At 44.7% G+C, this 16,142-nt stretch overlaps 1 protein-coding gene across 2 annotated transcripts in view; it reads left to right on the top strand.

Annotated features, from left to right (window-relative positions):
- Positions 1-16,142, top strand: part of SFMBT2 (Scm like with four mbt domains 2) — a 151,314-nt gene that overhangs the window by 89,810 nt on the left and 45,362 nt on the right. For both annotated transcript variants that reach the window (XM_069458629.1, XM_069458630.1), the window contains 2 exons: positions 7,209-7,310; positions 11,567-11,714. In XM_069458629.1, coding sequence (XP_069314730.1) covers positions 7,209-7,310; positions 11,567-11,714 — 250 coding nt within the window. The remainder of the gene's footprint in view (positions 1-7,208; positions 7,311-11,566; positions 11,715-16,142) is intronic.

Genomic DNA, 16,142 nt, shown 5'->3' with positions numbered 1-16,142 from the left:
TCCTTTGCAGATTAGGTCATCCTTTTAAGCTAATAGCGCCTTTCATGAACAGGCAAGTTAGTTGCAAATTAGCGATGTCTCTGGTGAGGAGACCGGGTCTTCAGAGTTTAAGATCTAACGAGAATGAGGACCACGTGTAATTCCGCAGGCAACGTGGCCGTGCACGGACTCTGGCCTTCAGTGTGCTCCCTCCTGGCCCCGAGAAGCGGCACCCTGAGGAGGTTGGTGTGCTCTGCTGGATTTAAATAAAAAAATGCCACGATCGTTCAGTCCTGTTTTCTCTCTCCATTCCCGCAGACACCCACCTCGCTCTGAGTCTGCTTGTCTTGATGGTGTAAGGTCAAGAGTAAGATAAAATCTGCCGCCAGTTTTGTCTTCAGTTCCGTTTATAACCAGAAGGGCCAGCACGCACAAGGCAGATCAACCTTCACGTGAATACATAATGTTCTGCATTTAACAATTAAAAAAAAAAAAGGAATGAATGAGTTTAGAAGAGTAGAAACCTGACTTAAAGCTCCTTAATATTGAGCAAGGTGCCACACTGCATTGAGGGGTCCAGCAGAAGAGGGCCGCCTCTGTGATCGCTGTAAACCGCATGGTTCAGGTTCAAGTGTAGGAGACTATCGTTCTGCATTTTCTCATCACTGTTTTTTAACTTGGTTTAAGGCACGACTGGTAGATAAAATTGCTGTTGACAGCTGTAAGTAAAAAAATGGAAATGGCTATTGGTGTTCAGCTTATAGATTTTTTTTAATTACCTCTTTGTTATAAATATTTCACTGGCTAAATTTAAGCAAGTTCAATGGGATTGAAATGTCATAGTACTATGGATTTAATAAATGCTGGCATCTTGATGTCTGTTTTTTGACGAAGCTAATATTACAAGAGTAATTTACTAATGACTTAGGTCATGGCTGAATCAAAAAGAGGAACAAGATGATCAATAGCCTTGGATTGTTTTCTTAGCAAGACATATCGTGCCAATAGGAATAAAGGAATTAAAGCGTAGTTCATTATATACCAATTTGAATGTAATTAAAACCTTCCTTTGACTTCGCTGAAGCCTGTTCTTAGAAATTATGCAAATTAATTGAGGCCTTGAAAAGAAGCACATGCAATGTTTGAGTTCCCTTAGACCAAAGAACTGGTGTGTTGGAACTGAAGAAATTATACCGTGTGGTATTTTGGTATAAGTACAATACTCTAAAAGATTTGGTACTTAAAAAAATTGGGCAGGGTAAAATTGCATGTCTTTTTTTTTTTTTTTTTGTCTATTTGATTTCATATCAACATAAGCAAAAAGGAAGAACCAAAACATTGAAGATCCTTGTTCAGATAGCTGCCAGAGGTCAGAGAATTCCCTGCAGCCTTCGATTGTGGAACTCGGGTTAAGAATTTGGCTTCTGCACAGGGATGATTTCACTGCTTTTCTAATATTAAAATTCTCACCAAGTACGTTTTAATTTTGTTGTGTTAATTAATGTGAATACGTTCTCCCCCATGCCACATTCTTTATAATGTCATGTCATGTGAGATGTATTTATCTAATGAAGCATTAGCTGTTTTCAGCGTCCATGATAGCCACATAGTGCATTGTAAGAGTGTAAACTGTGGTTCTTCAAGCTTCTAAAGTCAATGTGGACATGAGTCAAGTTCAAGTAGGCACGTGAGACACGAGTGTTTGCTTTTTCTGTCTCCCCTTTCTCCTGGCTCTCCGTTAGTGATAACTCCTTCATCATCTTCCACGGATTAATACAGTCATTTATATCCTGTGTCTTATAAAGAACTCTTAATATTCACCCCAAGCTTTCTCACCCTGCCAGACGAGTTTGGGTTGCTGCTCACTCATGGTGACTAGGATCAGGGCCGCCCCAGGGCAGGTGCGATTCTGAGATGGCTACGTTGGATTCCTCCGGAATCAGGTCCCGCCCTTTTCCAAGCGTGGCAGCCACGTCCAAGACAGAGATTTCTCGGGAGGTGGATGTTTAAAGCAGTGGGTGACCGTGGGTGCTTAGTGCACCCAGGGTGGGCTCTGAGGTTGTCACAGCCTCCTGACCGCCGGTTCCTAGGTGAAAAAAGTGAGACCACTTAACACAAGAACTGTAAACCTGGGACACCAATACACTGTGGTTTGTCCAGACTGCTCTTTCCTGCCTGATGCTCTGCTTCCTTTTTCTCCCTGCTCAGCTATTTTCTCACTAAATTTCTGGCTTCTCAGTGTCGGGAACCAGACCACGTCACCCACTTTCCTCTTCATTCAGGGCAGGGTTGAGCCTCACACGTGGTCTTTGAAATAACACGGACAGGTTGAGATTGGCGTGGATTTCGCAGCCAGCCGTGTGCTGGATGAACCGCATTGATCAGCGTAACCTGTCCTGGTTAACATTGACAACATGATGAGGAAATATGTATTGATGAGGGATAATTTGTGAAGCACTATGGGCATTTCGTTGCAGACGTTTCTTAAATCTTGATCGATTAATGTACGAACGTACTAAAGTAGTAAAGATGCTTGTTAATTGGTGAAGGCTGTGATTGTCTGTATATTAGCATTTTGGGGGTCCTTTTTGGGGTTAGAATGCTCTGGCATAACTTTTTTCATAAGCCATTGAAAAGTGTTAGGCATTAACAGCAAAAATTGGAGGTTTTAAGTAAATGATCAAAATTACCTAGTAGCAACTTTCTTTGAAATAAAATTTCAGGAGCCTGTAGGTTGTAGCGGTTTTGTCCATTTGTTTTTACATTGGTTAAAAATAAAAGATCCTTTTTGGCTTATGTTTCCCCGTCTGTTGTATAATCTGGTGGCTGGATCCTGGGCTCAGAGTCAGATGGCTTGGGTTGGAAACCTGGCTCCTTTTATTAGCTTTGTACCCTTGCTTAGGTAACCTAACCTCTCCGTGTCTCAATTTCCTCACCGTAAGGTGGGTAACTGCCCACAGTCTGTTGGGGGAGGAGAGTGACAATGTGACAGTGCAGGGAAAATGCTTACAAGTATTCACAGCGTGTGAGTTGCTACTGTGTCTACTCCCTTGATAGTACAAGTTGAGTATCCCAGTCCAAGTTGAGTATCCCTTTTCCGAAATGCACGGGACCAGAAGTGTTTCAGATTTCAGATTTCGGAATATCTGTAGTATGCCTACTGGGTGAGCATCTGAAAATCCAAAATGTGGAATATTCCAGTGAACATTGCCATTGGGCATCATGTGGGCACTCAGAAAGTTTTGGATTTTGGAGCATTTTGGATTTGGGATTTTCGGATTCCGGATGCTCCATCTGTATGTACCAAGCCAAGTTAGTCTCAGCACAGAGGTGCCGCGTCTCAGGCAGAGAGAGAGCGAGATGTGCGTAGGCCCTGGAGGGAATAGCGCTGATGAAACCCGCGTGGAGAAAGGAAGTTGGTGTCGACAGAATCTCTTTTACGACACCATTCCACTGAAAATAAGGTTCCCCGAAGACAGATTGCCACAGTCGCCTGTTAAGACAGTGCTCCAATAAAACGAATGGCGTTTTACTTTTGATCAATATAAAGCTACTTTGGGGCAAAAATAAAAATGGGTCGCGATGAACATGGACGGGAACGACATTGCTGGCATTTATTAACGGAGAGTAGTTTTTCTGTAAGCACTTTAACCGGACTCTGGTACATCTGAGTGAGCAGTGTTTCCCGACTGTGACAGGCATATTTGTAAGCATGCTGAGGATTTCGTAATACGTCCCGATCACAGGAATAACATCATTCTTGATCCAATAATTGCCGAGCGCGAATGGTTCTCCAGAGCTTTGCGAAGGCCAGAATGTCTCTCTCAAATCGCAGTGAATTTTCCATTAGTGCTCAGGAGATAATCTGTTCTGTGAATCATCTTCAGGAAGCAGGAGCTCTGTCTGTCCTTCACATTGAGAACGATTAACTGGGGGTGTCTGTAAATGAATGCACGCACTCAAAGTCCGCTTAACAGTAAGTGGCCCAGGTGATGACGTTTGCTTTTCAATGAGAGTATCTGCATCTTGGCTCATAGACTAGTGCGGATGTGACTTACACGCACGGAACCCAGCGGGTTTGTGTCTTGGCTTATCTGGAAATTCACTGCTGTTGAATTCCTCAATTATCATAAAACCTTATTTCTTAGGAGTGTCAAATGACTTCTTTTGCCTATTAGATCATACTCAAATGCCTCCATCCCTCCGGTATTTAAGGCCCAAGCCTCCCTGAATAAATTTACTGTGCTGCTCTCCCAGAATCTTTCCTTTATCATCAAGTCACGTGATTTTCATATTCCAAGTTAAGATCCACCCCCATAAATCGTTTGTCTGCCGTGATCATGGTGATATTTAGTTTTTATATGCTAGAAGTAAGAGAATTTGTTCTGAAATTTTGGTCTTCTGTACCTGTTCTTGTTTCCTTCTGCCTTTGACAAATGTAGGTTTCTTCATGTGTGTGTATTTCATGCAGCATCTGGTAGCCTGCTGTGGCATACCTGTGCGTGTTTGTTTTCCTGGGGAGGAGTTCGGTGTGGCCGTGTGAGCACGTGCGCTCGGGAGAGAAGGCAGGGACTGTGTGCCGTCTGCAAGAATCGTCCCCACTTAGCCCGGAGATGGAGGTGGATGCAGAGGACACCAAAGTCATTAGCAGCGAGCGTTTGTTATGCAGTCCGCAGCCCCGAGTGGAGAAGGGTTATCTGAGGAGCAGATTGCTAAGGAGAGGCAGCCGTGGCCTGGTCTCTGCTGGACACCTGTGGCCCTGGGGAGGCTGTTGGTGCAGTGCTCCTGGGCCACGGAGTCTCAGCACAGCTTCAGGAGCTGCGATCGAGGGGCCTTCCAGAAGGGCTTGGAGCCAAGGCTCACGGATGGGTGTGGCCTGGGTTGGGACTCCACGTCAGGGGTCCAGGTTGAGCTGAGAGCCTGGGTTGTAGAAAGCACCAGAGGTTACGCGTCAACCTTGCTTAGAAAGCTGGCTCTACTCAGAGAGCAAAGATCAGGGCAGAAGTATCCAGAGCAGAGAGTGGGCACAGAATCCGGAATCGCAGGAAGTGAGAGGACAGCCCTGGTGGTGGACACCGCCGGGCAGGGGGCCCCTCCCCCGTGGCTGGGAGCCGGTTCTCAAGCGTGCCAGCCCGGTAGCTGCGGGTGTGCGAGGGAACGTCGGGGCACGGAAGGAGGCCCCTAGCAGAGGTTAGGTTCATCCGGACCCTTTCTTATAGTTGCAGAGGCGTCATGAGTGCCCGAGGGCATTTCTGTGTTGTCACACGGCATAATAATGACTGCTCCGGCTTGTTGAGTGCATTCAGACAAACTTCTGCTACATCATAATTTTGGAATAATTCCTCTTTTCAAAAGATGAAAACATTTCATAATTAAGTAGAGATAAGATATTTACGTGCAAAATCCATGAGTGTGACTCGGCCCCCACTGATGTGGGTACTGGGGCATTGGGGTCTTGACAGAAACCTGAACTTTGAATCTTTTTTGGACCTTTTTTTAAAAAATTTATTTTTTATTGTTACATTATAGATGTACATATTTTGGGGGGTACACGTGCTAGTTTAATTCATTCATATAATTTGTAAAGATCAAATCGGTGTCATTGGGTTAGCCAACACTTTAAATATTTGTCTTTGTGCCCAGAAACATTCAACTTAATTGTTCATCTTTTAACACAGATGTCAACGAGGCCGTTCTGGTTTAGTTTTGGTGTCTCAGCGCTTGTGGTTGACGGCTCTGCGGTGGCATTACGTTCTGACACGGTTGCTTTCCACTACTTCTCTTTCCTGGCCCACCTTCTGCCAGTCAGCTTTAAAAATAAATGCTTTATTTGCCACATAAACAATAGAAAGTCGTCACCTGCACCTAAGAATATGTCCTTCTGCTTTCCCTCATGCGGGTAATTTTTGTGAAGTGTTGATTGTAAGTGCGTAAGGGATTTTTTTTTTTTTTTAAAGGTTTGGAATGGGCCAGTTCCTTCCATTGGTTTTCGTTGTATTTGGCCACGTCCCTTCTTGTTCTGGCTGGGGCAGTGTTTGCGTCACCCACACCGAACTGTTCCTGTGCGTGCACGCGTGCTGAGACCTCTGCAGGGTGCTGTGTGGGGGGACCTGAGAAATGCAGGGATCTTGTGGGGTCCTAGAGGCGTTTACATTCTGTAAGTTTCTGGCTACGCGGTGGAGAGTTTTCTAAGCAGCTGCTTGTCCGTGGTCTGCCGTGGAAACGCTGACGGTGCGGCTGGCGGAGCCGGCACAGCCCGACTGCGCTCTGTGCGAGCCTCGGGGGCTGGATCCAGAGTGGCATCGTTGAATTAATTAAAAATCCACTTTAGGTTTGTAGTTAAAAAGAAAGTAATAGGCCCCCAGATATCTTTTTGTACTTCACCCCCCCCCCCCCAACGGATGTGTTTGGAAAGCGCAGGATTTATTTGCAGCTGTCCTATCCTCAGGGACAGACCGCAAGTACGTTTATTCGTCCACTGCTGTTTATCCAGCCTGAGTTATGGGGTGACCTCCATCTCAGCAAGATGGATTCTGGCGTGCGGAGTCCAGCCAGCCTCAGCCACTGCTGGATAGCGGACGTGGGTATTGAAATTTGTTTTCTCGAGGAGGCAAGCCCCGTCGGCTCACATAACGTCGCCGTGAGCGGGTTGTAAAACTGCCAGACTCCTATTAAAAGAGGGGTGTTGCTCATCTTTATTGAGTGGGAGTCAGGTTCTGGATTCTTGGGTGCGCACATCTCCAAGACCTTCTGCTCACTACCCGTAACTGGTAAGCTGTGTGCACTTAGGTGCAGGAGGTGGGGGTGACAATCACCCAGAGGGTCCGCACGGAAGCCCTGCGATGTAACTCCCGCAGCAAGAGGCCACGTTTTCCGAAGACACCCTGCTGTGTTCAGGATGACGGATAGCCTCCATCGCTGCCCGCCCCCGGCTTCCGTCGATAGCACCTGGGAAGATCCAAGCCGTGTGATGTAGAATTTTTTTTGCTCAGTGTAAATTTAAGCGTGGCCACAAAAGCTTGCTGCCTCTCCCTTGGAAAAGCAATTTAGGCTGCAGAAAATAATTAAATCCCAGTATCTTGCAATAATTCGACATTTGAAGCGGGGAGGGTTAATTATTTTCATCCGATTTCAGTTGCCCAGTGAAATGCTCAAAGGAGAAATTCCGGACCGTTCCGGGTTAATTCCCGATGCCACCTCTTTCAGTATTGTTCTCTTCCTCCCCGCAGGATCACGCAGATTTGCGAAGCCATTTCTTCACAGTTGGGATGAAGCTAGAAACCGTGAACATGAGCGAGCCCTTCCATATCTGTCCTGCATCAGTGACCAAGGTGGGTTCTCCTCCCCCCGCTCCGGGCCCTTGGCCCCCAGAGTGGATCAAATTAAGTCTTTCAACTCCAAGCCGACCAGATGAAGTATATTCGCCCAGGGTATCAGCAACGCCCGGCGAACCCAAGGCAGATTGCATCTCTGCAACCCAGCGCTGCTTTAAGCTCTTTTTATTACGGGTAGCACAGGGCGAGTCTAATCAAATACCTCCTCTTATATCACACAAGGGCATTTTTCCTTGTCTTCGGATAGTTATCCACCAACGAGGTGCATGTTGTCACCATTCTAAGAGTAGCTATTTTCTCCTGCACGGGTCGTAGTGAATCTGATCTATTTCTATTTAGAAAATACTTGAAAATAGTGAAAAGCAAGTTCTCACCTCCCACGTCTCCTTTTTCTCATCTGCCTTCATTGACTGAAGACAAACTCATGCTTCTAAGATTTGTAGATTCCAAAGGAAATTACCTTTTCATGTAAAGGCCTTTTTATGATGATCTGATAATCTCCTGAGATTATAATATCCCTTCCCCACAACAGACATGTCAGTGACATAACCTATGGTAAAATCTAAATTGCCTGTTTCTGCCGTAAGTATCCGCTTATGAACGGTGGGAGACACTGGGCCTTCTTAGCCAACGTGTGTCTTGGTTTAAGGGCCTTTTGTGTATTTCCGTGGGAGAATGTCATTAAAGATTCAAAAGTCAATTTTATCTTAATTCCTTTTTCTTAAGGGAACTGGATTTGTTGATACAGTCGTTAGTGTTTTAAGGTTATTTGAGTCGAGAGTTTTAAAAATTAATGATATGGTGAAATTGGAGAAATTTAGTGATGATAATGTGTTGAAGACTATGGAAAGTGATTATAATGATGAAATACTTTTTTTCTTTTCTGAATGTTTGTTTCCTTGGTGAACATCAATTACTTTTATAACTGTTTATTTAAAGGGTAACTTTAAATATGTAAGGTAGTTTATTTAAAGAAAGTATTGACTCACGCTTTGTATGAGTGTCTTTTTTTTTTTTTTTTGATACAGAGTCTCACTCTGTTGCCCAGGCTAGAGTGAGTGCCGTGGCATCAGCCTAGCTCACAGCAACCTCAAACTCCTGAGCTCAAACGATCCTCCTGTCTCAGCCTCCCGAATAGCTGGGACTACAGGCATGCGCCACCATGCCCGGCTAATTTTTTCTATATATATTTTTAGCTGTCCATATAATTTCTTTCTATTTTTAGTAGAGATGGGGTCTCGCTCTTGCTCAGGCTGGTCACGAACTCCTGAGCTCAAACGATCCGCCCACCTCGGCCTCCCAGAGTGCTAGGATTACAGGCGTGAGCCACCGCGCCCGGCCTGTATGAGTGTCTTGAGGTTAAAAATCATGCACGTCCCTTCATTTGCCATCCATTAAAAACCTATGTATTTAAAATGGCCTTTGAGGTTCTTTGCTGTGTCTTCCGGTGGTTGTTGGAAGTTTTTCCTACACTGAAGCCTTGCACCTTGCTGACTCCTGGCCAGAAGTCCCCTTTGTTCCCTCAGTGGGTGGCACAGTCACACCAGCTGCCGATCACATTGTCCTCGTGCGGAAGGGCCACAGTGTGCACCTGACCTGGTATTTAAAATCAACTAAACAGAGCTGGTGTGCTTAGCGGTCAGGGGTAGCCCCTCTCACATTCTTATACCTGTAAATAATTGCAGTACTGTAAATAATTGCAGTACGTAATGGCAGAATGTGGCATACAGATCAAAGTATCTTTATCTAGTTGGATGGATGTCCAGTGGTAGTTATTTATAGTTATTCACAATAAATAATTTTCTCAAAATAGACCTCGTTGGGGGAGAGAGAGAGTAGGTATTTTTACTGATTTTATTAGTGTTTTTCTTTTCATTTTACTCTTTCTTCCCCATCTACCTGTGATAAAATACTTAAGTCATGCAGTTTCTCTGCTCCCCTCGGCTCCCTTACGACCCTGTGTTGCTACTGTTTGGGCTGGAGCGTGTGCTTCTGTGCCTTGGAACCTGGGCAGGCACCCCCTCGGGTGCAAAGCTCGTCTTCCTGTCATGGGGCATCAGAATATTCTTAGTGTGGGAGACGTTTATGATTAAATGCATTTCTCTGAGCACTGGAGAATGTTTTAGAGTATCACCTTTGAGAATATTACACATTGTGCTGTCATCATTGCTCATCACAATCCAAATTTCATTTACCCCTTCCATGGGGTTTTTCTTGGTGGCTCCCCTGAAGACATAAGTAAATAACGTTACAGCAAACAGACAAGCATGTAACGGACCTGGTATTAAATGGCCAACCTCTAGCAGTAAAGCGGGATAGTGTTTTCGGTGTTCGTAACAGGGTAAGATACTGAGATGTTGGTAGTATCCTCTGTGTTAAGTGAGCTACGTTGTATTGACAAGAAGAAAGAGGAAAGGATACTAGAAGGAGAAGTCTTGGGTTCTGTTTCTGTGCTGCCGTCTCTGAGCTGTGTGGTCTTGGGCAAGTTGGTTAACTGCTCTGAGCTTTTCGTTCCGAGACTGGCAGGTTCTGGACCAGATGGATCACAGAGCAGTCGTTCTCGCCACTTGGGAACACGAACCCTGATGGAGTTGATGAACCTGACAGCTTTTCCCCCAGAGGTGTGCCCACCTGAGCGTGGATTTGAACAGGTTTTGGAAATTCCTCAGTGCTTGTCTTCACAGGGTCTTGCAGCACTGAGAGATTCGGGCACCAGAGTCACATGTTTTAATGTACATACATGTCTGGGTATGAGTGTCTGCAGGACAGACCCGATCACGGTGATTTGACAGGTATCTACTGAGCATTCACAGGCACTATCCTGGACAGCGGGGACGTTGTCTCTGCTGTTAGGACGCTATGTTTTAATAGGGGAGAGACAGACAATCAACAAGATTAAGGAATAAATAAGTATGGTACGTTACATGTCAAATGCTAGGAGAAAAATACACCAGGGAAGGAGCATCGCTGTGTAGGGAGGAAGGGATTTTCAGCAGGGCCGTGGGGATTGGCCTTCCCAGGCGTATTTGATCCTTTGGTCCCTGAAGTTGACTTTCAAAGGCAAAACCCCAGGCAGTAGTAGAATTACAATGTTTTATTGGAATTAACATAGAGAAGAACAGAAATGAATTTCTCCTCCTGCTTATCTTTGAACTAGATTGCTTCCAGAAAAAAATGAAAGACCCAGGAATTACAGCTTAGTAAAACTCTTAAAGCTTCCTAAGAAAGTCTGGTTTGTGTCTGTTGAGTTGGGAAAGGGATCTTATTTTTTTTCTGGCCAGTTCTGCATACTCGGTTCTTTAAACCCATCACGCTTTTCAGTTTGGGCCCATCTGATTTTTGTTCTCTGCTTTTTCTGTCAATAGGACTTTTTCCTATTTATTTCTTCATGGATGTTTTTTCTTAGATTCAGTGGACATTTATCCAGTGCCTATGGACAAGCCATTTACTATGAGCTTGAGAATACTTTTCATGAATGAAAATGAGGCTGCTGTCCTCAAAGAACTCAGGATCTACTGGGGAAGAGAGACGTGTTGTCAATCCACAGGGAGGGAAGGAGGGTTTTCAACACGGGCTCACGTCTGGTGCTCCGGGAGCACAGAGCAGGGTCTCTTCCTTCCAGCCAGACCAGCGGCGTTGGGATTTGAGATGTAGCTTGAAAAATGCTCTGTAACTCGTCAGCTGAAGCATGGAGTTGGGGTGTTGTGGTCCCGGAAAACGCTGAGCAAAGGCAGGCTTAGCGCACCTGGCTCCGGTCGGGCTGGAGGGCGGGGTGTTCGGAGGAGTGCGCTGCAGGACGAGGCTGGCATTCCCCAAGCCAGATCTGGAAGGTTCTGGAAGGATGTGGTGCAAGGAATGTGGGGCCTGCCGTGGACACCGAGAACCCAGTTTGAGCCTTCACTTCCCACCTTGGCTGTCAGCAAAGCTGGGGTTCGTCCAACTTTGTCAGATTGTCTTCCGGCTGTGGTCATCGGGGTTTACTTCTCTACGTAGTTAATTTTTTCCCATTCTCTCTCTTCTATTTATTCTAGTTATTTGTTTATCTTTCCATTAATGTGACCACAAGGATCCATTCTAACTTTTTAGCAAGTTAGATTAATTTAGTAATAGACACTGAAATCCCAGTTTGTGCCCAGATCATTTTGATGAGACGAATTAACCGCCTTTGGAAGCCGTGCCAGCGTTTTATTCCCGGCATTCTATGTGATTCCAAGGAACTCACTGTTGGCTCTATTTTTCTCTTTTTCCTTTAGGTTTTTAGCAATCATTTTTTTCAAGTGACTATTGACGACCTGCGACCAGAACCTAGTACACTCTCAATGCTGTGCCATGCGGATTCTTTGGGGATTTTGCCAGTACAGTGGTGCCTTAAAAACGGAGTCAATCTCACCCCTCCCAAAGGTTTGTATTCTGTGAAAATTTTCAGGGTTGGAGTGATTCAGGAGGGTGTCTTACTCTCACTGAAGTGCTGCCTTTGTTAATCTGGAGAAGTTTATACTGTCAAAGATTTAGCTGTAGTGGAAATACAGCTAGCTTCTTCATTAGCTTGACATAGGCGTCAATCATAGCAGCTCTGTGTCCTGATGAAGCGTGTGGCCCTGGGCCTCTCTGTCCCCTGGAGGTTCCCCATCAGTTATTGTGTTATTGGCAGCTTTGCTGCGGCTGTTTCCCAACAGAGGGTGCAATGTCGCTAGATGATTGGAGTTAAAGACTCAAAAGTGTCTGAGAAGTGACTTTAAAATTGCAACGCAATACTAATGAAGCCTTTGTTTAGTTCTTTAATTTTCAATAAGATAAATTCTCCCCAGAGTCCGTTTGCTCTCAGATATCCAACAATTTGACGCTATCATACATTCAAATAATTTAAAATTGGGGTCCAAGAATCACATCATTAGTAGTGTCACTGTTACAGTTTACTAATTTGATTTGTTGTCCCTTGTAGGTCTCTTGTTGGTATCTCCATAAAATTCATCCTTCTCAGTAATTTTGGGGGAGTTTTGAGGGCTTTAAGCAGGACTAGCTGGGGTCAATGGACCATGACGTCTATGTGGCTTAAATGGGCCATATGTCAGAGAATTACGATGTTAGGGAATAATTTTCCAAGGGTCTGTGGTTGTAAGAAAGTCAGGCTTTATTTGTTGAACTCCCTTGCCATCTTGTGAGAGTGCAATGTATTTGTTTTTATAATTAAAATGAATTAGCATTTAGAGGCAGTGGTGGTTGCGGTTGTAGTGGTTTTATGGTTTCTTTTTGAAGTAATCTGTTACATGTCTTACAACTCAACACCAGGACGGAGAACCGTGCTGTAGAATTTTTCCAAGCACCATTCTTTACTGTAGCAACGTATGAAAGTCGAGGCTTTGTAAAAAGTTTGTTGTTTTTAACTTAAATCCTGAGATTTATGTAGAGAGTATGTAGGATTTATTGTGCATATTGCCAAGTGATGTCAGATGTTTTCATGTGTGTATGTTTTTCACAAATATATGTTGTAGTTTAGGTTTCTGTTAAAACCATGAATACTGTTATGATTGCGATGTGTTGCCTGATCCCAAGGAGATATTAGGTAGAAAACAGCTCATGAAAAAAAAAAAATCTGAAAGTATAGAAGAGATGTGAAAAGAACATAGATTTTTTTTTTTTTTGTTAACACTGTTTTGACTCTGTTCCTACTGGAAAAAACAAACAAACAAACAAACATCTGTCCCCACACCTTAGAGACAAGTAATCAGAGCTAGCATGGATAGGAATTTTTCCATGTTGCTTTCTATGTAAGTGCCTTCCAAGCAAGCAAAGGATAGAACCTTGGAGATTTCACTCCGTTAGTTTAAACCAAATAAACGATAAGTCAATATTGTAAGCACCATGAAAAGTGATCAAACAAATAAATAGACAGACTCAGCAAAAATGCGTACAGGTTATCAACCTTGACTCGCTACTTTTAAATTATGTCATTAACCTTTCCGGCATGGACCATGAAAGATTAATTATAGAATCAGAGGAGGAAAAGTTCCACCCAGGGGCATCTTTTGTAGCAAATGTTAAGCCTTTAAATTTCTCTTGTAAAAGGCGCGAGCAAAGGCTGAAGTAATTGGCTTACGCGAGCGCTTTGATTTGTCTCTGTTAGGCTGGCCATTTAATAGACACATAAACTGTTAACACGATTTAAGAAGTAAAGGTGTGTTTTAATGATCATGGAGACACAAAACAGGGAGCCCTAATTGGTATTCTCTTTTCCTAAAGAAAAATTTCAGATACCGACTGATGCACTTGGTCTGTTTTGTGGTCCGTTATATTTCACACGTACCGATGCGGGCAGAACATCATACACGGACGCTCAAGCCCTGCCGCCCGGCTTCAGCAGATGCTCACGCGTTGCCGTGTTGATTTGCATTTCTAAAAAATGAAATATGGGACATGAAAGCATCACAGATACAAGTGAAGGCTGAGTGGCCCTTGTGTCCTTCCTTTCCCACACCCGTGTCAAACCTATCCATGGATCCCGTCAGCGTTTGCAGAATCTCACCACCGCTTACCACCACCACCTGCCTGGCTCAGCCCACTGGCGAGTCTCACCCAGTTACTGCGGTGGCCCCAGGTTTAGCTCAGGGGACCTCAACACCGCAGTCACGTTGATCGTGTTAGAACGTAGATCGCAAGTCCCTCCTCTGCTTGGACTGTCCAGTGGCTTCCACCTCACTCAGTGTCTAGGTCAAGACCGTGGACAGCTGGGCGGGGCGCGGTGGCTCACGCCTGCTCACGCCTGTAATCCCAGCACTCTGGGAGGCTGAGGCGGGAGGATCGCTCGAGCTCAGGAGTCCAGTGGCCTCATTTGTCTAGTCCCATTTTCACAGACCAGGCAGCCACTGGTGGCCAGCTGTCCCTGCCTTCTGTGAGCTGCTGGGACACTCATCTCTGGGTCACTTTTAGTATCCGTCAATATTTTTGATGGTTGAAAATGAAGAATCCCCCCCTCCTTTTTTTCTCTTATTCCCTAAATTCACTTCATTCTTCAGGATTTCTAAGATGGTTTTGCTGTTGACAGCTGATACTTATTTGATGTCAGGCTCCATCTGGGGACATATCTGTGTCCCTTAACATTATGTTTATAATTCAAAACAGCATGTTGAACATGGCCCCAGACAGAGAAGTATATTACGTGTCACACCATGACCGATAATTAAATACTTGGCAACATAATTCTTATTTTAAAAGATAGGGGAGGTGGTATGGCTGGTGTTTATACTAAACCGACCGGCCGACCGGTTTCTCTTCTCTTTCCTTGTTTTCCATTGCTGTTTTTTCCTGCACTGACCCATGAACATAGAATAATTCAACTGGAAATTAACGAATGAGTAAATTTTAAAGGTCTGTATCCGGGAGGGCTGACAATTGAACATCACCTGAGAATATAGAGGCAGTTGGAAGGTCTCGAGGGAGGTTGTAGCTGTTTAGCAAACAGCGTGGATGAGAAGAAACGCTTGAGTCAGTTACTGGTGTTTTTGCCGTCCTGCCTGTGAGCCTGTGATGGACAGAAGCTCTTTCGTGAGACAGAAACAAGCAGTGTTTCGAAAGGCATCTCTGGAGTAGACAGACCGGCTCCCAGGGCAGCTCAGCCAGCTCAGGGCTGCGCCATGTCACCTCCAGGGCACCATCCCGTGAAGTGACACCGTTGAGCACGTGGCTTTAGCGGGTGTTCAAGGAATTTTGGTTCTTTCAAAAACAGTAAAAGCTTGGGCTTGAAAGGAGAAAGGTCAGTTTTCAATCAGAAGAGTAATGCATTGAAAAAAACGCCCAAAGGAACGGCTCGATGAGTCACGAGATTTTCCGAGAGAGGACGGAGAACCTGATCTTAGAACGTGGATTCTGTTGCGTCTTCTTTCGTTCAGATATCTGGGTCCTGGTATTTACTAATCTTTGAAGATTGTTGTATCACTCTCCCTTTCCGAGTGAGGTTTGAACTAAAAGTTAAGCAAGCTTGCTATTTGCACACGCTCTTCTAACGTTTAATAAAGTAAACGTTCTCAGGGTGAAGATGATCTCTCCCCTGGGGCTGTTTGCTGTTGAGTCCCACGTGGTGAGATCTTCAGAGCCGTCTTGCCTAATTCTCCGTGTCTCTCTCGTCCTTGCTTTACCCCGCTGTGACACTGCTGCCAGACTACGTGTCTGTCACTCCCAGTGACTGCCAGAGCCTTTTCCACCCTTATCACACCAGCAACTAAACAGAGTCTGGCAAACTGGAGACTTGCAGTGAATATTTCTCGAAGAGGAGCTTTAATTCTGGCCTGTCTCTTTTAGTAGAGAGAGAGATCTTTTTTTCAAACCTGTCCCTTACCCCGTTTCAAGCCACAGGCAAGGGGCAGGCCGCCACCACGATTGTCTCAGGGTGGTTGTGAGTCACTGATTTGCTTCCTCTAGGAACTGGGTAAAATCCGGATCCTGTTGGCAGACACGAAGCTGGAGGCAGGCTGTGCAGAGGCTGTCGTGGTGTGGTCCACACGCCGGACAGACCCTCGGCTGAGCGGCCAGTGCCTTGATGATCCTTTAAAACAGATCAAAGATGCTGTGTTTCAAATAATTTTTATTAATGAAATAATTGTGCCGTCGTTATTGAAAACTTGGGCAATACAAAGAGGTAGAAGAAAAAAGTAGCCAGGAGTCCTACTGCCCAAACGATGATTGTGATATTTATTACTAAATTCTTACATTTCCTCTGGTTTTTTCTTTGCACATTTTTATATAAATCTACTAATTCTGTGTGTGTTTGTAGCAGTCTTTTGATGTAAAGCCATAGCTATTATTTTTTATGAGTTTTTTTTTTTTTTTAACTTA

This window comes from Eulemur rufifrons, chromosome 25 (genome assembly GCF_041146395.1).
Source record: "Eulemur rufifrons isolate Redbay chromosome 25, OSU_ERuf_1, whole genome shotgun sequence".
Lineage (NCBI taxonomy): Eukaryota > Metazoa > Chordata > Mammalia > Primates > Lemuridae > Eulemur > Eulemur rufifrons.
Note: the sequence above shows the minus strand (reverse complement) of the source record. Positions and strands in the feature narration are given on the sequence as shown.